At 38.9% G+C, this 23,203-nt stretch overlaps 1 protein-coding gene across 4 annotated transcripts in view; it reads right to left on the reverse strand.

Annotated features, from left to right (window-relative positions):
- Positions 1-1,526: 1,526 nt before the first annotated feature.
- The window catches only part of LOC122082857 (pentatricopeptide repeat-containing protein At5g42310, chloroplastic-like), a 27,626-nt gene continuing 5,949 nt past the window's right edge, over positions 1,527-23,203 (reverse strand). For 3 of the 4 annotated variants that reach the window (XM_042650655.1, XM_042650656.1, XM_042650654.1), the window contains 4 exons: positions 17,608-17,760; positions 17,442-17,513; positions 7,805-7,907; positions 1,527-1,859 (listed from right to left, as the gene is read on the reverse strand). In XM_042650655.1, coding sequence (XP_042506589.1) covers positions 1,657-1,859; positions 7,805-7,907; positions 17,442-17,513; positions 17,608-17,760 — 531 coding nt within the window. In that variant the 3' untranslated portion in view covers positions 1,527-1,656. Of the gene's footprint in view, positions 1,860-1,907; positions 2,339-7,804; positions 7,908-17,441; positions 17,514-17,607; positions 17,761-23,203 lie in introns of those variants that run through there. The other variant, XM_042650657.1, reaches the window with a different exon arrangement.

Genomic DNA, 23,203 nt, shown 5'->3' on the forward strand with positions numbered 1-23,203 from the left:
CCCCCCCCCCCCCAAAAAAAAAAAAGAAAGAGAAAAAAGCCCTAATTTCTTGTATAAGATCCCGGTATAGGTGTGTGATTAAAGGAGTAAACTACCGGATTTTCTATTTAACCCCCAAGTAATTGAGTTTTGAATTGCAAAATTCAATATGAACAAATCAATCAATGTCAACTTTTTAAGTTGCACACTTGGGCGTTCACTTGGCATTTTGCAGTGCTCAGGGAGTACCTGTATGAGGGCTGGTCACTTGATCAATTCCTTTTTAAGTACAGTGGTGCTTGGTTTGCACCAATTTTCTTGTTTCTCAAGAAATGTGGGGTTGTACTTGACCCCTATTTGGGTCTACTATGAAATGACCAATAGGCCTTGAACTTGAACCAAAAAAGAAATAGAAAAACCTTAAGTTTGAGGGCAGGTACAAACCAATCATTCCAATGTGTCATTTCTCTTTTTTGCTTCACGGTAATTGATAGGTTATTTCAACTGATTGAAGGTAGTTTGGAGAATATACATTTGCTTCCTGCCTTCCGGTTCTTATGGATGAATATTCTAACATTCAGATGTCTAATTCTTTGATAGAATATAATAATGTGAGGTAAAGAATCCAACTGCATATAATTCTTTCACATGTTTATGGTGAACTAACAAAAGCTGGTATACATTCATAATTGAATATGAGATGTGGAACTGAAATCCATTTTTATCTCTACTTAGTTATAGGACACTTGTTATCAGTCCCTACTACATCTCTCATTCACAAACATTAATCGGATGTTCTCTAGTATAATTTCTTAGCAGATTACTCAACATTTCTTCAGTTGAGCATGAAACGATTCCATCCTGTAATTGGTAAATACTTTCTCATTAAAACCAGATTTCTGATATTATAAGAGGTTACTTCAAAGAACTGTACTCTAGGCAACTCCTCTGATTGAAGAAGAAGAATAGAAGAAGAGAGGGTCGTGCTGCCAACATTGATGTATCTGCCAATACAGCACTCGCCCCTGATCTGACCCTGAGTGTTTGTTCCTGTTTCTGATTGAGAAACTGCACCTGACCATGTACAATGACCCGGAAAAAAAAAAAAAGCAACACAGTAAACGAGGCTCCTGCTACTATAGGATCTGTCTGGGAGGGGCAAATGTACACAGCCTTTACCCCTTACTTTGCGGGAGAGGCTGTTTCCAAGTTTCGAACCTGTAACAAACATATCGTAATAGTGCAACTTATTCACGGTACATAGTACAACTTGATCATAATAAAATAATAATAATAATGGGACCCACATCCCCTTAACACATGTTACACAAAACAGTGTAAGCAGAGATTCCCTGGACATTCTGCCATGGTTCCTGTCACTTTTGGAGTCAAATCTCTCGAGTTCTTCACATTAAAAGAGCAGAAAATTAATAGAGATTTTCGTTGAAAAAAAAAAGAGTTGAGACTCTTTTGGTTTAAACAAATAGAAGAGAAAACTACTCAATAGAGGTAAGAGAAGAGGACGCTAAAGAGAGCACAACCAAGCATAGAAAATATAACTGATGCTTCAATAACGAAACAAAGAGTGTAGAGAGAGAGAACTTTCTTTCCACATTCATACTTTTTATTTTTTGTTGAGATTAAAAATCTTATTGAAAAAGTACGAGAGAGAACTTATTACATCGTCCAAAAATTATTATCCAATAAAAGAGACTTCAAATCGAGGAAGCCGTAGGGTTCCCATGCTCTTGGGTGCTTGGATGAGTCATTGAGCCAATTCACCACTTCTAGCAAATCCGTCCAGCATTCTAATCTTTTGAAACCCATAGATAGTTCTGTTTCGATCTCTTGTTTGACGCCTGTTGCTTCTTGCGCTGTTCCTGCATAACCAGAGTTCATGGTAGCCAAATAGAACTTATTGTTAAATATGCACATTTATGCCCAGCCGGCCTCCTTTGTATTTCTAACAAATTCATACATTGATCGTCACGAGTTTCTAATAAGTTAATAATAGACTGAAACTTTGTAGGCCAGAGGGTTAAAAAGAAACAGAAAAGAAACTGAAATTCCCCTGTATGTATCGCTGGGGTGTGTGGATGTACACTGTGGGAGTTGAGAAAACCACAAGACATTGATGCGTCATATTTTTTCATATATGTTAGTCGTCCTCGAGCTTCCATGATTCCTTCTTTCTCCTGTTACTCACATTGAACCGAACTCCTTCAGAGGAGAAGAGAGAGATCTTTCCTCAAGAAATTTTCAAAATCCAGAAGGGAGAGAAGAGGGAGTCTGTAGAGAGCCAGCTAGTCAAGAATATTCTTCGTATATCTCAGATTTGATCTTCCAATATATTAACCTCCTGCACCATTTCAAACAAAATCACAAATGAGAAACCGGATCTTAGGCTCTGTTTCAGAAATTGAGCAAAGTTAAAAATAAACAAATGTGTGAAAAGGGTGTAACCATGTGGGTTTTCGCGTGACAGTATGCGTGTTAATATCATATATACATGTGGAGTTACGAGCCCAAACATTTGGTTCAGCGTACTAACCCTCACCGTCGATGTCACTTGAGGGAGGAGGAGATGGAACAGATACAATTGAAGATTCCAATCCTGGGTCTATGGCCAGGACTGTGATCCATAGTCCTTCCAAAAACGTAGAAATGGAGAAAGAAGATAAAGAAATTAAGAGAAAATGCTGCATGTCCTATTTTTTGTGTATCTAATGAGCGCGAGTAGAGAGAGAAGGAGAGATGTTGATGGAGAGAGAGAGAGAGAGAGAGATGGTCGCTGGTTTGATTTGCAAGGAAATAAGGAGATAAGGAGAGAAGATGAGAGGAGAGAGAGAGAGAGAGAGAAAATGGGGCAATTACTATCACTCCCCTACACTAAGGTTATATTTACTGAAACTCCCCTATCTAAAACCTTTTTTCTGATACTCCCCTACATTCCTATATTTACTGATACTCCCCTATCTTAAACTTCTTTTTTTTCTGATACATCCCCTACATTTAAACATTTACCTCTTCTCCCCTACTGTTTTAAAAATACCCAAATTACCCCCCTTTGTCACCTATTAACCGGTCATCATTTCTCTTCCTCTTTCTTATCTATTTTTTATTTTTTATTTTTCTTCTTCTTATTATTATTAGTTGTTGAATAATGAGTTATTGTGATAAAGGGTTTTAGGGTTATATCTAAACGAACCCTTAAGCCCTCTTAGGGTTTTATTTCATTATAAATAAGAGAGGATTGTGCTCATTAAAGCATAAGTCACAAATTCCCAATTCTTCATGGCATCAGAGCAGGTCTGATCACAAAACCTCAAATCCATTCCCTCTCTTCTTCTTCTCACCCTAACCATCACCGCTGTTCACTGTCCGCCACTGCCTCTCCACCCTCCCGCGCTCTCTCCTCTCTCTAGCGCCACCCCATCACCCTCTCCTCTTTCCAACGCACCTCCCACCGCTGCCCTTCTACTCTCTCTTGCGCTAATCCCTAACCCTATGCCCACCTAAACCCTAATTCTCCCTCAAGCCTAACCCTAAATCTAAACCCCAACCTAACTCTACAACCTACCACCTCCTAAGCCCACCGCCAACCGCTGCCTCCTCTTTCCCGCGACTCGTAGCCTTCCTTTCGGGGTTCTCTTTTTCCCTCTCAAGGGTCTCTCCCTCGGTGGTGAGTGTTCTCCCACCGGGGGTCCTTTTTGGTCACGGATTTTAATCCAATCTCCTATGCTTGGTTAGATCTGGATTGGTGTCTTTTTCTTGTGATTGATCATTGAATCAGCACCCATGGTGTCTGACGAGTCTACGACATCTGTTCACTAGGAGGGAAAGAGTCGTTCCTCTAATCATTACTACCCTCTCTTCCCTATTAGCTCCATCAAGTTGGATGGGAGTAATTATCTGATATGGTAGCGATCCTACTACCTGTCGATTGCTGGTCGTGGTTATGCCAGAATTCTCACAGGTAATTTAGTACACCCTACTATTGTTTATTCTGCTCAGGACAAATGGGACGCTGGCAATTGGATAGTAATGTCCTACCTTATCAACTCTATGTCCCCTTCTTTTGCTAGGTCATATTTTGTTGCTTGATTCTGCTGCTAAGATCTAGAAAGCCGTTAATGCCACATATTCTAATGGCCAAGCGTGCCCAATGTTTTGAATTGAGAAAAAAAATTCCATAAGGCTACTTAACAAGAGCTTTTTGTATCTCAATATTACTCTGATCTGTAGGGCACGTGGAATGAGATTGATTATTATGAGACCTATCAATCTGTTTGTTAGACTGGTGCTGTAGGTTTTAATAAGCGTGAGGAAGAGCTCCGCATTTATGATTTTTTGGCAGGTCTCAAAGTGGAATTCAATCAGATTAGGGCCAATGCGCTTGATCGTGATTCCTCACCCACTCTTGAGGAGGCCTATTCCCTGATTTAGGCTGAGGAGCAATGTCATTCTGAGATGCTACAACCTACTTCTCAGGATCGTTCTGCTCTTGTCTCTTCTACTGGTACTGGTTACAGGAATGCTACTCCCTTCTCGACAGATATACCAATTGTTAAATGTGAATATTGTGGCAAGGAGCATCACACCAGGGAGACTTATTGGAAGCTCCATGGGCAGCCCAAAAACTCTCGTGGGTGTAATCAGGGTCGTGGGAAGAACACTAAGGCTAATTAATCTGAGACTACAACCGATTCTGATAGCTCTACTCCTACCGGATCCTCCTCTGCTGACGAGATGACTATGCTTCGTCGTATGCTGACTTAGATGGGATCCTCCACTACTGCTGTTGCTGCCACTTCTCTTCCTGCCATCACTGCCTCCCACTCAGCCCAGTCAGGTACTATCTACTGTGGTCATAGTGCATCTGTAGCTCCTCAGGCATTGATAATTGATTCTAGGGTTACTGATCATATGACTATTGCTCTTTATTGCTAGCAACCATTAGATCAAACAACTAGTGATTGCAAGATCTAGTGCTACGGAAACAGATTTGGCGGTGGAAATTAGGTTCAGGCTTGAAATCTGGTTTTAATCTCAAAATGGAAGGAGTTTTCAAGCAATGTTTCTTTTGGTTCGTCTCATCCTTGGGAGTAGAAGCAAACCCTCAAGACTCGCGTATCAGTCCACAACTTGAAGGAATCGAGGAGTGTCCAACAAACTTCTTTTGAGATGAATAGTACCGTTAGCAGGGGATAGTACCTGTAGCAGAGATATAGAAGTATAGACAAGGAAGAAGATAAAAGAAGAAAGAGAGAGCACAAGGAAGAAGGGGGGAGGGGTTCTCGCAAACAAGGAGAGAATAAGAGGGGGGGAAGTGCAAACAACCACGCAGGCTTTGGCAACAACTCGTTCAATTCATTACCTCCATAACTTGGGTTACATGCTAATTTATATTAAACCAAAATAAAAAATCACTTAACAAAAACCTAAACTGAATAGAAACTCCTAATTTCTTCCTAAATTAAAGTCTAATAAAATAGAAACACAAAAAACTAAAATTGGAATTTCTACTTGCCTAATAGCTACCCCAAAAAGTAACCAAAATAAAAGATTACATATCTTTGCCAAAATAAAAATAAATATTCTGAATATCCTACTGATCAACTACCAAACATGGATCCAATTCTTGGTCCTGGCTCTCGAATGGGTTCGGGTCAATCCATCAAAGCGCTCTTGCATCACCAACTCTCCATGTCTTTAAAAAAACTAATCCACGAGTTTTGTAGTGATGCTGAATCAGGTTTGCTTGATCACCTTCAATCAGAGGTAGAATCTTGCAACTCTTGATATTGTCCCGTCAACATGGTCGACCAATATCCCACCATAGCTCTGATACCAAATAATGGCTACCCAAAGCTGGGATCCAATAGCTTACAAAGATCTAGAAGAGCAGCTCTCTCAATAACCTCTAAACAGCAATATCAGCAACTTAGTCAAAGGATGATCAGATCTAGTTGCAACCAAGGTTTAAGATCTCGCTCTCGCCCCCCATCAAGCTAATCCAAAAAAGAGAGATCTCGCCGAGATCATGTATTTTTTCCCGATCTACTCGGTGGTTGGTCTCGGTGGCTATATGGTCTTTGTAGCCCCTGAAAGTTGGTATTTACCCTATTTTAGTCCTTCTAAACACAATGAAAACATCAGTTTTTTAAAAATCAAACCTAAAATTATACTTTGACTTTGTACCCTATGTAAGTAGTCTTCGACTCTTCGGACCTTAGGATAGTATGCTCTATTCCACAATCAACATATGACACAACATAATCATAAAAATTTAAAAAACATCATATGTAAGAAAAGTAACTCCAAATGTGGATGAGGATGTAATATTCTCTACTCTTTAAGTTTCAGTGAAAGGAATAGAGATTCTCAAGCAAAAGCACCAAATTCCTTGCTCCTCAGTGTTTTTTCTTCAAAAAAGTAGAGAGAGAGAGAGAGGTAAGATTTGGCGAGATCTCGGTCGATTTTTTATACAATTTATATCTCGCCATACATCTCGTCTCGCCTTTTTGGAAAAACGAGATATTAGCGAGACCTCGCCGAGATCTTAAACCATGGTTGCAACCTAACTACAATGTCTATTAGGTGTGAGGAATGGGGCAAAATTAGGTGAGAGGAATGGATGCGAAAACTACAAGTGAATTTGACGGTTAGATATGGAGAAATCAAAAGGCTATGAAAATATAAAAGTGATTTAAATAGAAACTTAGAATTAGAAACAACAGAAAACAGTAACTAAAGTGGAGAAATAGTAAGTGTAAACAAAAAGAAAGTGAGAACAAAAATAGCAACTAAGCAACAAACTAGTATGTGGGTATATAAAATAGAAAGTAGCCAGGCACAGAATTAGAAACCAATCCAATAAGGTGCTACCGCAGGTCTATCAGAAGGCAATAAACTAAACTACCAACAATAAGAGGGATAGATGGGATGTCACAGAATCAACTACAACACCAAAATCAATCTTAAGGAGTTCAAACAACAGTCAGAAGGCAGAATAGTTCTCAAGAGTGCAAACAAAATAAGAAGAGCAGCACGCGCAAGACTGAATCACAGAATTTTAATGGAAGAAAAAAGAAGAGAGAAGAGAGAAGAATAGAAGAAAGGATATGTTAGGCCTCTCACCTAATTGTGGAGAAGATGTCCCACTAACTCCAGGCTAGGCATCCCACCAAGGTTTTCCTAGTGCATCCCAAAATGGAGTAGTTCTGTATCCCACAGAACCATTATCTACCCTCAGAAATCAGAAAGCAAAAGCTTAACAAATTGTTCAAATCGCTTGGGGTAGTGTGATCCCCTAGTCTATTTATAACTTCAATAAAATAAATAAAATAGGAAAAACCCCATAAATGGAAGGAGGGGCTCTTCTAGAACTTAACAAATAGAAACTATGGCTGGATTGCAGCATATCTACCCAACCCTTCTAGAAACAGTACTAAAAAAGAAAGATTACAATTCACTAAATTAGAAACTAACACAAAGACCCGTATTGGTCTTAAATCCCTACTATTTGGGCTTATAGAATTATCCAATTCCAGTTAAAAAAAACCAAAAAAAAACCAAAAAAACAAAAAACAAAAAACAAAAAACAAAAAACAAAAAACAAAAAACAAAAAACAAAAAACAAAAACAAAAACAAAAACAAAAAAAAAAACATAAAGAAAACCAAAAATAGTCAACCCGTGAACCATATAACCCATTGGGAACTCAAAATTAAGCCTATTAGTCCATTTTTGGCCCAGTTTGACCCAACTGATGGTCTGGTTTGCTGTTGGCCTTCTTGTTCTTTGGAAATGCATCAAGTACTAACCATTTTTCTGGTCAAGAACCATTGCTGCCGTCTGTAGCATCTCCCTTGCTTTCCTATCCGGCGTGCACCCAGCAGATTCCATTTCCTTATAGATTCTTGAAACCTGATCCAAGAGCCATCTAAAATGAATTAGGCAAGAGTAGACATGAAAAGACAAATAAATTATTTCGTTCATCTAAAAAATTATGTGAAAGAAAGAAAACTGCACAGTTAAGTTTTGCAGTACATTACTACTGCACATAGAAACTCAACATGACTGCCAAGTTCTCCAAAAAACATAATTGAGACTTGTACTGTAAGGGCATTCTTGTAATACTCTGGCTTATTAGGTTATATGTGTGTTAAATTAGTCAAAAGGGCAGCCTTGTAACCGGTTTACCTTTTCATTAGCTATATAAACATCGCCATCGATTGGAGTTTACAAATTGTCTCCAATAGGTAGCACTCCTCTATACTGCCATGGTGCCACCTTCTATTTGTTCTTCTCTTCTTGTTTTCCTCCATCGTGGTTGGTTCTTCTAGGTCTGAAACCGTCACATGGTATCAAAGCATTGAACAATCAACAGTTTCGGTCCATCATCTTGTATGGAGAGCCACTGTTGGGGTTACAGCAACCTATGTTGTTTTGCTCTTGTGTGAAACCCTAGTCGATAGAACATGAAAAACTAGGGTTTCATATGATGATGGTGGTGGATATTTACATGAAGCACTGCTCATATGCTTTGCATGAAGACCCTGTGACTGTTGCAGTCTACATAACCCAACTTGAAGTTTCCTGCACCCCTGTTTTTCACTCTTTTGACTACAACTAAAAAGTGGACATATCTCCTTACCGACCACTGGATGCTTGAGATATTTTAGGGCTTATCCCTATGGACAAGATTCCTTTATCATCTCAAGTTTGGCACTAATCAGATAAGTGATTTTATTGCTTGGTGATTTCTAAATTCTGGACTATAAGCTGCTATTTTCTGATCTATAATTGTAACTACACTGACATATGGGGTTGACTATTTTTAGATGTTTTCTCCTATTGCTCAGCTGAATTGTGTTCATGTACTTATTAGCTATTAATCTTAATTGGCCCTTGCATCAACTAGGTATCAAGAATGTTTTTTTCTGTACGGTGATCTTCTTGAGAAAGTCTATAAGCAAACTCCTGGGTATGTTTCTCAGGGGGAGGGTGAACGGAAAAAGGCAAGCTTCACAAGGCTGTTTATGGTGTGAAACACTTTCCACATGCTTGGTTTGTTGAGTTCAGCAATATTGTCACTGGTTGTGGCTTTATGCAGTGCAGTTATGATCATTCTGTATTTGTTCGTCATTAGGATTCCAGGGTGGTCGTGGTGGTTTATGTTGATGACATCATCATTTATGATAGTGACTCATTCGGAATTGAAAGTGCCAAAATTTATTTATTTATAGCGACACTTCCAGATGAAGGATCTGGGTGCTCACAGGTATTTTCAGGGTATATGTTGCTCGAAGTAAAAAAAGGTGTTGGGTCTTTCTCAAAGAAAACATGTTCTTGATCTTTTGTCTGAGACTAGTATGTTAGGCTCCAAACCCATTGATACTTCTATGGATCTTTGTCATAAGCTTGCAACCTGAGGTGGTAAGGAATTTGTAGACAAGCATCAGTGCCGACGATTGGTTGGTTAACTTATTTATCTCAAAGTGACTAGGCCAAACATATCCTTGTAGTGGCTCGTTCATGGAGCCACTAAGTAAGCTCACTGGGAGGCTTTATGTCGCATTCTCTAGAATGTTAAGAGTGCTCTTGGAAAAGGGCTCATTTACAAGGACATATTGATCTTGTTGGTTATTATGATGCTGATAAGGCTGGCACTAAAGGGGATGTAGGGGGTCTACCACTAGTTACTATACGTTTGTTGGTGGTAGCTTCGTCATTTGGAGGAGTAAGAAACAAACTATACTGGTGAGGTCTAGTGCTGAAGCTGAGTATAGGATCATAGCTCATATTGCAATTGAGTTAATGTGGTCAAATATTTACTTCAAGAGCTTGGTTTTCCAACTAACAAGGTCATTGACATGTACTGTGATAATCACGTTGCCATCTACATTGTCAGCATGGTTCAAGATCTCGTCTTTTTTATTTAGCGAGACGAAACCACAGGTGAGTTGTAAGAAGCGCAAGATCTCGACCGAGATCTCGGAGAGATCTCGCCACTTAACTCAGTCTCGACCTGGTTTGGGTCCAACCTTGGTCCAACCAAGTTAATAAAAGCCAGGTTTCGACCCCAAGCAAGAGAATCTCGCTGGGTCTAGCTGGTTTCGCGCCTCTCTCTCTATTTTTTTGGGGGAAAAAACACCATTAAGCGGGGACTTAGTGCTTCTTCTTGAAGATCAGGCTGAATCAGACAATCAGATAAGTCCAGCCTCAGTCAAGGTAGCAGTGGAGGACTTCCAATGCAGTGCCCGAAAGAATGCTTCGAACAAGCCACAAAGAAAGAAGGAGTAGCGCCATCACTTCCATTCCTGTATTTGTTGAGCCAACTACTCGAAAAATGAAGTATGATAGATCAGCCCCAGGAATTGGTTTGTAAAGAAAGATCATATGAGGTAGGCTACTCCAACAACAAATGAACCTGTCACAAGTCAAGATGTTTCTTTTAGCATTGGGATTGAGTTTGGACTTAGTGCTTCTTCTTGAAGATCTTCCTTGTTACAGTCATTAAAGCAAAGATCTTAGCATTTGTGGTGACTTTTCTTCTCAAGAACCCTTTAAGATAAAATTTTCTTTTCAAACCTATATCTTTCGTAGAAACATCATCAAAACTTGTTGGCACTGATTTTTTTTATATGATGTTACTAAGTGTGATCTATAGATTCATGGAAAAAAAAATATATATTTCTGCTTTTAAGATATATATATATATATATATATTTGTCTGTTTATATAAATGTTTTTCTTAAAAAAAAAAAAATATGATGTATATTTGTTGCTCACCAAAGGCTGATAGACAGCCTCATGGTGTCCATTTTTTTTCAGTTAATAAATTAATTAATATATTTTTTAAAATATATAATAATATATAATATATATAAATACATAAAAATAAAAAAATATATGAAAAAAAAATTCTGTTTTGTATTGGATTTAATGTAGTGTAAATATTGTTAGTGTATTTTGAAATGAAAATGGTGTTCTTTGTTTCACTCTACTATAACTTATTATTAACTATGATATTATTATTAATAAAAAAATAATTTAAAATTAAGGAAAATTTATAAAAAGTAAAGGCTTAGTATGTAATAGTTATATGATATTGAATAGCTCGTAATGCATGCATTCTTTAATATAAGATGTTGAATAGTTACTAATTCATGCATTCTTTTATGTAATGGTGTTGAAGTTGAGGCATAATGTTTAGTGCTGGAGGTAAAGATATTGCACGGTTATATAGAGATCCAATGTCAAATGACAAAAAAAAATCAAGGTGTAGGTATTGTAAGAAAATGATTAATTCTAGATAGGTTGAAGCATCATTTGGCTGGATGGGTACAAGGATGTTGCGAAATGCCCCCAAGTTTCCTATGAAGCGCAAAAACAAGTGCAACGGAACCTACAAGGTGGAAGGTTAAAGAGGGCAGAAAAAAAAAAGTTAGATCAAGAATTTGGTGAGGCAGTCTTAGAGATCCACCCAACTACAATGGATGTTGACTCTGATGAATCTGATAGTGATTATAGGCCAAAAGAAGGTATGACAAGGGTAGAGTGGAGAGAATTGCAACACGTTAAGGCAGCGAGTAGGATCTCTCATCAAGTGGAAAACGTTAGGCGAGTAGAGATGAAGAGAGGAGCAGGTGGCTCCGGTTCTAGAGCAGCTGTATCAGATGTGCCTCCCACAAAGGAAAGAAGGAATAAGAAGCAGAGGCATGTGGAACTCAAAGAGTGAGGGCTACCACACCCCTATAACCACCTCCAAGACAACATGAGGATCCTAATGAGGTCCTGAGGCTTTCCTTTGATATATAGACAACAGGACACAAGATAAAGAGCCATGAAGCAAGTATGGGGTATATGGAAATAACAACTTGGAGATGCAATGTCAAAATGGTTTTTCTAAAATATCATGCCAGCTAATGCTGCACAAGGGACATAATACCAGTCCATGATTGACACTGCAGGAAGGGCTAGTCCAGGAACAAAGGGGCCCACTTATAAAGTGATGAATGTTTATTTGCCTCATCAAAAAGAGTTGGATGAGTATATTAATGGCTTAAAGACTCAATGGGAACGATATGGAGTTCTTATGATATGAGATGGTTGGACTGGACCAACTAGACAGTTTATCAACTTCATGGTATATTGTGATGGGAAGACTGTCTTCTTAAAGTTTTTTTATGCATCCAAAGAGAAGAAGGATGCAATGTACTTATACAAGTTGTTGAAGGAAGTTGTTACGGATGTGGGGCTTGAAAAATGTTGTTCAAATTGTGACGGACAATAAGAGCAACTTAAAAAAATGGGGGAGAGCCTGATGAATTGGAAAAGCGAACAGATCCAACTTTTCTAAACACCATGTGCAGCCCACTACATTGACTTAATGATTAAAGACATGGGGAAGAAGTCTTTGGTATCGGGTGTGGTCGAACGGGCAAGACAAGTGACCACATTTGTTTACTACCATGGATATTCTCTATCTTTGTTGAGGGAAAAATGCGATGAAGATTTGGTAAGGCCAGGCATTACTCAATTTGCAATCAACTACATTGCATTGAAGAGCTTTTAGGATAAGATGATTGGTTTGAGATCCATGTTTGTCAGTGCAGAGTGTTTTGGATGGAGGGAATCGGGTACGCCAGGTGGTAGGGCAGCTCAAGCCACCATCTTTGTGAACAATTCTGGCAGGATGTGAAAAAGGTCCTTATATTTGGCCCAGTGGTAGCTGTCTTGAGGTTGGTATACTCAGAGAGGCAGCCTCCTTGCTATATGTGTATGCTACAATGGAGAAGATGGCGGAGAAGGTGAGAGCATCCATTCCTAGGGGTGCAAAATCTTATATCAAAATTATTGAGGAGAGATGAGAGAAACATTTGATGCATCCATGCATAAAGCTAGTGAGTTTTTAAACTTAACTATAGTCTAAGTTAAAGTTACTTTACATTCAATGACAAATTATTTATGGAATTTGCAGCGTATTATCTCAATCCTAAGTTCCACTACAAGTACAATCTAGGAATGGATTATGTATTGCCAGAAGCAGTAGATCTTGTGGTGGCAAAGTTGGTCCCTAAACCTCGTATACAGTCAGTATGCAACACGGAGGTGGGTTAATGTTTGAAATATGCATAGTTTCCTAAGTCTTAATGAATTCCCTATTGTGTACTAACTTGTATTCAATTGTTGAAATATGCATAGATAAAGGAATTCAGGGATGCTACTGGGAGTTTTGGTCGTGCAGCGGTAGTGGCTAGAAGACAAATTACTAACCCTGGTGCATGGAGGGTCCTCTGAAGGAAAAGATGCACCTAACTTGAAGAAGATGGTAATCAAGGTGCTCTCCCAAACTTGTTCTGTATCTGGATGCGAGCGCAATTGGAGTACATTCTCACTAATCCACACCAAGAGGCGGAACCGAATAAGTCATGAAAAGCTATAGCAGTTGGTGTTTGTGCATTACAATATGAAATTGAAGATGTAGCACATACGTCAAGGCATGGAGGGTAACAATGAACCAATTGAACTTGCTCACATTTTTCAAGAGCCAAGAAGACTCAGATGAGGAGGATCCCCTATAACAATAGGTGAGAGATCGAGGTGAGCCACTTATGGATCGTCTTGGGGGTAGGCCCAACCCCGTGGTAGCCAGTCAAATGGGTACTAACATGGATGAGTATATGTCTCAAGGGGGTCGTGTGCTTTCACAGGTACGCAGGCCTTTCGAGTCCCAATCTACTAGGGTTGATGTGGAGCCTAAAACTGTTTGGTTATGGTCTTGATGATGATGGTGCAGGACCTGGTGGTGGTGGTAGTAGTGAACACCGTGGTGATGGTGAAGGTGATGGTAACGGGGATGGGGATGGGGATGGGGATGGGGATGGTGATGATGGTGGTAATGATGATGGTGATGGGGGGATGCGAGAGGTACCATTACATTGAGCCGGAGCAAGAGCCAACACGGTTCAGAAGAGAGACTCAGTTCACTCATGCCACATAGGACATAGACTATAGTGCACGTTCCACCACACCCTACAAGAGAGGCTCACGTCCCTGATTCATAGCTGATGGAGAGCAGCAGGATAGCGTGGACTCCATAGACATCTCTATTAGGAGCTTGATTGACACTCTAGGAAGCTTAAGCATGGAGAGTGGTATTCACAGGGAGTAGTTGCATGCACCGTCAGCTATATATGGCACAAGGACAACCGGTTCAAACTATGGTCATTATAGTCCGTTTGGCCAATTTGGACACCCACAAGCCAGTTCTTTCCCCTCTGCCTCTGAGTATGAGGGTCAGTCACACTCGCACATTGGGTCAAGTTTTGTGGATAGCATCTTCAGGTTCTAGCCCCCTAGCCATACATGCCGGTGCAGGTTCCTGTCCGTCAAGCTCCAACTAGCAATTGTGGATCTCGATCTAGCTCATTTATTTTCAAAGATATCTACCCAAGGATTGAGTATCTCCAGTATATTGTTGATGATGTTTATAGGGCTGATGTGGCAGACTTTGAGTATTACTTCCCTCATACTATGACATGGCTAGCATTCGTGATTCAATCAGAGCAAAACATGCTTCGATATTGACATCAACATTAACAATATGGAGGCTATGATGATATGGCATGGCACTCATTCCAGTACCAGGAGTCTAGGTCTCTAGGATGGAGTCTTAATGTCTAGTTGTCTACTATATTAGTATATCTATGTTAATTATTACTAATATGCACTTTATGCAGCTATGTTGTTACTTGTATGTTTCTTATCTTATGTCATTTCAAATTCCCAATATATATGACTCATCAATCATCAATAGTAATTAGAAATGATGTCTTTTAAATTCTAATTAGTATGATATGTCAGAATAATGATTGTGGAAGGTGGATTGAGGAATATATCATACTAGATGAAGGGTCCAAAAAGTCGTCGACTACTTACATAGGGTACCAAGTCAAACTACCATTTTGAGTTTGATTTTTAAAAAACTGATGTTTCCATTGTGTTTAGAATACCTAAAATAGGGTAAATACATAGCTTCAGGGGCTACAAAGCCATATGCCCACCGAGACCAACCAGCGAGTTGAACGCGAAAAAAATGCAAGAGCCAGATCTCCTTTTTTTTTGGAGAGCGGGATGAGTGGTGAGAGAGAGATCTTAAACCTTGTGATGCGGATCCGAGGGAATCGGATCGCTTATGGGCCTACAATCAATAAATAATTTAATTTAAACAAACCAGTGGCAGTTATGTAAATAAACAGTTTATTATTGAGCCATTTGGAAGAGGGGACGTAAAAGGAATTAAAAGTGATTTGATGGGGCTACAATAGGAAGTGAAATAGAAACAAGGGATATGAAAGAATTAGAGACCAAAAAAAGGGCATTATGGTAAAATAGAATTAAAAGACAGAAAAGGGGCAACTCACAATTGTGTTATCTTCTTCCTAGGATCCAAAACAGGGGCGGAAAGGTTGGACAACTTCAAATCAATAGAAGTTCCTCAGCAGATCTTGGTTTGCTCTGAAACTTCAAGCAAGGATTCCCAAGGAGGTGCTCTAACAAACCCACAAAACTAACCTTGGAATCTGCAGGTTGGAAGGCTGCTGGAGGAACCTGAAAAAGGACCTGGCGGCAGCCAGGGGTTCAGACCTGAAACCAGTCTTGTAACCCACCACAGAGGAGGACTTTGGAAGTGATCCTCTAGGGTCTGAATCGCCTTCAAGGTAGGAGCCTTCGACCAAAGTTTCAGAGTCAACCGGTACAGAACAAGGATGCAACAACCTCTTGTTCTGTGTTAGGTATCACCGCCCAGCAGAGACGATGAACAGTATCCAACAGTTGAGAAAAAAAAAAAAAGAAATAAAGGAGAAAGTAATGGAGATGAAGAAGAAGAACTAAAGAGGAAAATAGGAGAGGGAAAAGAAGAGATTAGAAGATTTCAAAGAGGGAGAAAAAAGGGGTCGGCAGCCATGGTTTCAAAACCAAAAAAAATTTTCAACCAAGTTTCTATTCATCAAGTCTAAAAACTGAACTTCTCCATCGTTTACATGTCCAATATAAAGGAAAAAAATCAAACAATTAATGGAAACTACTTGAAAAGAAACTATTCTAAAATTATAAGCTAGCTAATTTAAAAAGAAATTATTTCTAAAACAATAGAAAATCAAATCAAAAGATATTTTTTTTTCTAAGTCCATCGTGCAACTGCATCACCTTGACTGCCAATAATCCAAGTGTTTTTTGAAAGGACTAAACATATTGAAGTCGATTGTCATTTTGTTCGTGATGCTGTGACGAAGAATTTGATATCCACTCCGTTTGTTACTCTGGCCGACAGCTTGGTGATCTCTTTACTAAAGCTCTTTACTAAAGCCTTATTAAAAATGTGTTTCCTCAAGTGTGTTCCAAGCTGGGCATGGGAGATATGTATGCTCCAACTTGAGGAGTGTTAAGAGACTTGCATTGCAAGGGTATTCTTGTAATCCTCTATCTTATTAGGTTATATGTGTATTACAATAGTTCTAAGGGAAGTCTTGTAATTCTGGTTGATCTTTTCATTACAAATATACAACACCACTACCAATTGGAGTTTACAACAATTCTCTCCAATCGTAGCTCTCTTTGCTCTTTTTGCTTCCTTCAATTTGTTCTTCTTCTCTTCTTGTTTTCCTTCATTTTGGTTGGTTGTTCTAAACTGGAACAGCAACAAAGCCCTAACCCAACTACTTGACATCAGCAATGAGAATACAGTTCTGCTAGTCTCTTCTATCTAGATTCATCTCTGCCATTGGATCAATAGTCTTTAATTCTTTCCTCACAAACTCAAAACACATCCTTTTTGAAAATACTGAATTCAAATGTCCATATTCACCCCCCCCCCAAAAAAAAGCAGGTTTAACTCAGGAAACAGCCTCTCCGCGAAGCAGGAATAAGGTTGTGTACATTATGACCCTCCCCAGACCCCGCAATGGCTGGAGCCTCGTGCACTGGGTACCATATCCACATCAATCGCATCCTTTTCATGATATAGACTGACCAAAAGAGCATCCCTTCCCATTGTATGAGAATGCCAAAGTGCCTAGTAGGGGTTTATTACCAAACAAATCTACTATTAGATCAGTAGTTCAAAGCTCTTTAATCAGAGACTCAAAACACATCCCTTTTGTAAATACTGAATCATAGTGTGTGTAACTATTTCAACTGCATCTTTTTTATTAATATAGACTGACTAAACTAATGCCTTTCCCTTTTGCATGTGAAGGCCAAAGTGTTACCTTGGGGGATCCGTTACCAAACAAGAAAATATTAAAACCTTACTATGATTTAGAATGATGGACTGTGTCTGCTGAAATAGTCTAAGTTACTAGGAAAAGCAAACGAAAAATTTCTTTAGATTTGGAACTTAAACTTCTCAAAGCATTAATTCTGAGATGGTATCCTGCAGATATATCTGACCTCTTCATATTTCCTGGCTCTAATAAATGCCTTCATGAGTGTACTGTAGGTAACCACATCAGGACAAGCACCCTGAAGCAATAAACACACCATCACTAATAAAACCAAAAGGAAAAATATAGAAGGGTATGGCATTCTGAACACAGGCTACGAAAAGAACACTTACACTTTCCTTTATGTGGTGAAAAATTGACAGGGCCTCTAAATATCTTCCAGCAACACCAAATGCATTGATCAGCAAATTCAGCATTATAAGGTTTGGTTCAATTCCTTCCTGTTCCATCAGTTGTAGTACCTTAACCGTTTGTTCACATAATCCCTGCATATAGAACTAAATTATAAACAACGCTTGGTGGTCATGGTAGGGCCACCTAGTATTCAATTCTGGATAAGACGAGCACAAAAGCAGTTTACAGAGTTAAAAAATGTCTTTGCATCTTTACATCATGTACATCAAATAATGCACCACCAGCTGAAACATTACCATTTTTATTATTAAACATATGCACATATATAAACACACAGATGACCTGTGCTGTAGGGGCTGATGCAGTTAAAACTGCCCAATTGGGTTTAGAAAGATCTTATTTTGGGCCATGGATGGGTTCTATGGTTCCTGGGCCACTTGTTTATGGGGTTAATATTATAACGGACATAAATTATAAGCCTATAAGGTGGATGAGCGGTCTGGACACGAGAATACTAGTCAAAAGAGTCCTAACTTCTAAGGTTCGGTTACATCAGGATACTTACTAGCAAATAGAGGCTCTGTTTTGAGCTAATTTATTCTATTCAGTGTGTGAAGAGATTAGGAGTCCTTTTATGAGTCAGGTTGGGAATTTCAAAAGTTCCTAACCTGATTCATAAAAGGACTCCTAATCACTTCACACACTGAATAAAATAAATTAGCTATGATGTATGGTACAGGACAGTCATAAGACCAGCTATGATGTATGGTGTAGAATGTTGGGCAGACAAAAAGTGTAACATAGATAAGTTGAGTGTAGCCGAGATGAGGATGTTGAGATGGATGTACAGCAAAACCCTGAGAGATACAATAAGAAATGACCAAGGATTAAAGTATCGGTATCGGTCCCCGTATCGGTCGACCAAAATTAAGATACGTATTAGAGAGTATCGTATCGTATCGTATCGGAGATACGCTAAGATACGCTAAAGATACATACATAAATGGATAGGAAACACTTTTTTATACACTTTTGCATAAAAAATAGTTTAAAAAAGTTATATATAACATGTATTATGCATAAACAGTAAATTGAGAGTATCGCACTAAGAATTCAAGGTTTGTAGTTGTCCCATAAATGTAAAATCCTTGTTCCCAACCTTGATTTCCACTTTAGTTAGAGAGAAAAATGGTTGGCAGCAACTTTGGAACAAAAACACCTCAAAAAATTATGTTTTTCTAAAAAATTTACCCATTTTGGCTATTTTACGACCGTATCGGTACGTATCGGTGTGTATCGGTCGATACACACCTATACGTACCGATACGTACCAATACATACCAAAACATAGATTTCACTTCAATTTTGAATTTTCCATAGAGTATCGGTACGTATCGGTGAGTATCGGTGGTGTATTGGTTCGTATCGGTGTGTATCGTAAGATACGTATCGATACAAATGGGTTTTAAAAATTTATCCGTATCGGCCCTTACCGATACGATACAGATCGATACTTTAAACCATGGAAATGACCAGGCTAGAACTGATTTAGAAGTTGCCCCAATTCAGGATAAGCTCAAAGAATGTCGGTCACGATGGTTTGGAAATGTCCAAAGGAGGCCTTTGGATGCCCCAGTACAGAGGAGTGACCAGATGCAGATGGATGGAGCTAAAAGGGCTAGGGGTAGGCAAAAAATGACCATTGATAAATTAGTAATAAGAGACATGCAAAAGTTAAGTCTTCACCTTAGTATGGCATCTAACAGAGGTGCTTGGAGGGTAAAGATCCGAGTTGTCGATTGTTCGTAAGTGGGATGTCCCAAAGTTCTTTTTTTTTTTTTTTTCCAATATATATATCCAAGGATCCATGTAGCCAACCCCATTTAGTTGGGATAAGGCTGAGTTGAGCATGATTTGAGTAAAGAATTTTCATTTTTCTTGAGATTTTTGGAGCTGTTGAGCTGTGAATACGGGATTGGTATTCCAGATCTGATCTCCCTCCTCGTAGTTCTTCATCTCTGAGATCAAGTGTGAACTTTCCTCTCTCTTCTTCTAGGTTCTCTAGTATCTTCTTCTTGCTCTAGTTTCTTCGAATTCTCTTCTCTATTCTTGAGAGTTATACAATTTCTCCTACCATTCTTTTTTTTTTCTTGCTAACGATGGGTATCCAGGCCTTCGGCCTGACTGGTACAGCGGGCCCATACTGACCCCACAACCCCATGGACCGAGTCATAGCAGGATTGAATGAGAACCATTCAACTTTCACCAAAAGCAGTGAAGAGCACTAAACATCCCCATGTGAGTGACCCCAAGCAGGCAAGAGGAGTCGAACTGAGAACCACACTCTCCTACCATCCTTCTATTCTAGTCCTATATTGGTTCTATTGATTCTACAATGTTCATGGACAGTTAGCAATTTTCTTGCTCCAAATTATTTGTAGAACCTTGAACTGCATTAAGGGCTTGCACCATTTGCAACTATCCAAGACAACATGTTAGCAGCTAATACTGTTTCCTTCTTCAGGTGGTAACAAGATCACACACTTTGACAACATAATATTTACTGCCAAGAGATGTGTACCACAGGGGTGTTCTTGTAATACCTTTGGTTATTAGTTATAGTGTGTAGTACATTAGTTATATGCGATTTACAGAAAATCTTTCCAATCAGTAGCTTTCTTTGGCGGCCTTCTATTTTCTCTTCTCTCTCTTATTTCTTTTTTCTTGGTTCTATTCTTTGTTAGAATGGTAGAATGGACCCTTGTACCGTGGGGGTAGAGAGGTCCCATGCGTATCACAATAGTGCTTGGTCATGTGGGTTAGTTATGGTTTCGATTAAGTCTTATTTCTTTCCTAATCAGCTGTTTCCTAGTTAGAATAGATTACCAACTTTTGTTTCCTTCTCTCTTGCAATCATATTTGGGTAAATAAAGATCAAGGGGAGACTGCTAGAGCACAATATTTAGAGCTCCAGCAGTCTCGGTTTCTCTTCTTCTTCATCTTCGCCTTCTTATGTAATTACTAGTTTTTACTCCTTGATACTGGTACATGGTATTAGAGCATTAATACCTGGTAATTTCCCTTTTTTCAATCACTGTTTTGATTGTCCATTACAGGACTGCTTTCTTCTCTGGTTGCAGCAACCTGTGCTGCCAAACTACAAGCTTCTGCCCCAGTTTATGACGATAAAAAGAACTAGGTTCTTATTCTACTACAAATATGATTTTCATGAATTTTTTTGGACCTGGAAATCGGTTTTCAACCAACTATTGGTTGCTATTCCAGATTCTGGAGATTTTTTTTCTACAAGTATTGAGGTTGCTATTACCTCCAACTCTACCAACTGATATTTCTGAGTTTTTCAGGGCTGACTGTACCTGCCTGAAGGGAGACTGGATCCTGGTTTCAGGATCTTCTGGTGGCTTGATCTATTGCTACTGGTATTCTCTTCTAGCCGTGGATGATCTGTTTTCAGGTCCTTTTTCAGACCTGAAGTTGTCTCCATATTTCCTGATCTGTCTTCTTGATCAGACTATACTTTTGGGGTTTCATTCCCCACTACAAGTACTTGCTTCGACCAACATATCAGGCCCTTCTGTCCTGCTGTTTGTGGGTAATTAAAAATCACCCATTACCGATGTCACAAGTGCTCTGTTTTGGGAGTTTTCGGCTGCTAGCTATTGGTTCTCCTCCAGATCAGTATTCTTTACTTATATATGCTACTGTTTTATTATTTCCTTGGTATATTTTTATTTGTCCCTGCTACTTGTTTTCTGGTTCCTACAACTTATTTTCTGGTTCTAGATGACTAATCCTAAGCCTCCCTCCGATAATGTACAAATTCAGATTACCACCATTAAACTCAGTGGTGTCCTAACTATTTGTTATGGGCCCAAGCTGTAAAGAACTATATTCATGCACAAGGGTTGAGTACCAGACAATTGAAAGAGATAAAGGAGTACAACTAATGGAGTCCTTTCCCAAAATAGTGAAATGAGTCCCATTAGCCAATCTGATCTTACAATTACCAAGATAGGTAGTGTACTGAGAGAAAAGAGACAAGCAACCCGTCATATGATCTGATGCCCAGGAGTCTATAATCCACTAGGTAGAATCGACAGCCGTACTATGGCCACAGAAAGAGGTACTTGACCCAGAAGGAGGGGAATGAGCAGAGCTTGCAGTGGTAGATGTGATGAGCACATTTATGTGTGAAATCTAGGGTAGTAAAACATGCATTTTACATATTTAGAATGGAGCTACCTTGGGTTTTACTCTCTTTTTGCAGGTTTCATATTTTCAAGGCCTTAAGGACTATTGGGCGCTATATCTCCAATTTTACATGTAAAGAGGTCCTATTTCTTTTCATGGTTGCGAAGAGGACAAAATTCTAAGCAAGATGGACGTGTCCAATTAAAAGTACGCATTCGTTTGGTTACTCGTATAAGTGATTATTCTTTTCAGGCCAAAAAAAGAATAATGGATCAGAACTGAACCGAGATGCAGAACCAGCCCGTTTGCAATTGTCTCAGAGGTACAAGGAACACTCCAAATGCCAACAAGGATCGATGGACCACATCCTTAAGTGATTGAAGATTCGTTTTTTATAACAACAACTACCTAGTGTAGTTGGTGAGCTATGGTATGCAAAATTCCCTTGCTCACCAAGAGGTCTCAAGTTCGAATCTCATGGTTGTTTTTTTTAGAGAATTTAGTTGAAGATTTCCTACTTTTCACTCACTTAAAGCACTAAGGGCATGGAGGGGATTTCCACATCAAATTAGAAGCAAGGAAAATCGTGGAAGGGTTCTTGCGCAAGAAGAGAAGAAAAAAAAAAGAAGGGAAAGAAAAAAAAAAGGAGAAATAAAGATTGTCCAAATCTTCTCTCTCCTCCACATCATCACCAAAATATTGTCCAAATCACACAAAGCAAGAAGAAAATCGTCCCTTGGAGGGAGAAAAAGAAGAGAAATAAATTAGAAAAAAAAGGAAAGAAAATAAGTAAAAAAATTATAGGAAATTTCTCCAAGTTTATTTCTCTCTTCTCTCTCCTCCATCTTAGCACTTTTGGACTCAAAAGATCTTACTATCAATTGTGGGTTTCTCTCTTTTAGGAAAGAGAAATTTGTTACCCTACCTCACCATTCCCTATAAATACAACTCATGTAAGAGGAGGAGAGACAATTCATTATTCTTCTAGTTTTTTTTTTAGTTGCTCTCTCTCTCTCCCTCTCTCACTCTTTAGTTTTAGTTATTCTCTATTTTTGGTTTAATCACTTTTGTAATAGTTTTTTATGTCAATTAATGCAAGTACTCTTTTATTCTTATTCATCCTTTTTATGTTTATGATTTATGCAATTGAGTTGTAATTTTTTAAGTTATAGTTCTAGGCTTAGATCTAGGTGACAAGATCACGAGCCGTGGAGCAATTTTTATTTTTCAAGTTCAAGCATTGATTCAAGTAAGTAGGCTCCTTCAGTAGTCTTCTCTCCCCCCTCTCATTCCCTCTTCTGACTACCCTTTCTTTCTTAATTTAGGATTTTTATTTTCAGTCGTTACATTATTGGTATCCCT

This window comes from Macadamia integrifolia, chromosome 6, assembly GCF_013358625.1.
Source record: "Macadamia integrifolia cultivar HAES 741 chromosome 6, SCU_Mint_v3, whole genome shotgun sequence".
NCBI lineage: Eukaryota > Viridiplantae > Streptophyta > Magnoliopsida > Proteales > Proteaceae > Macadamia > Macadamia integrifolia.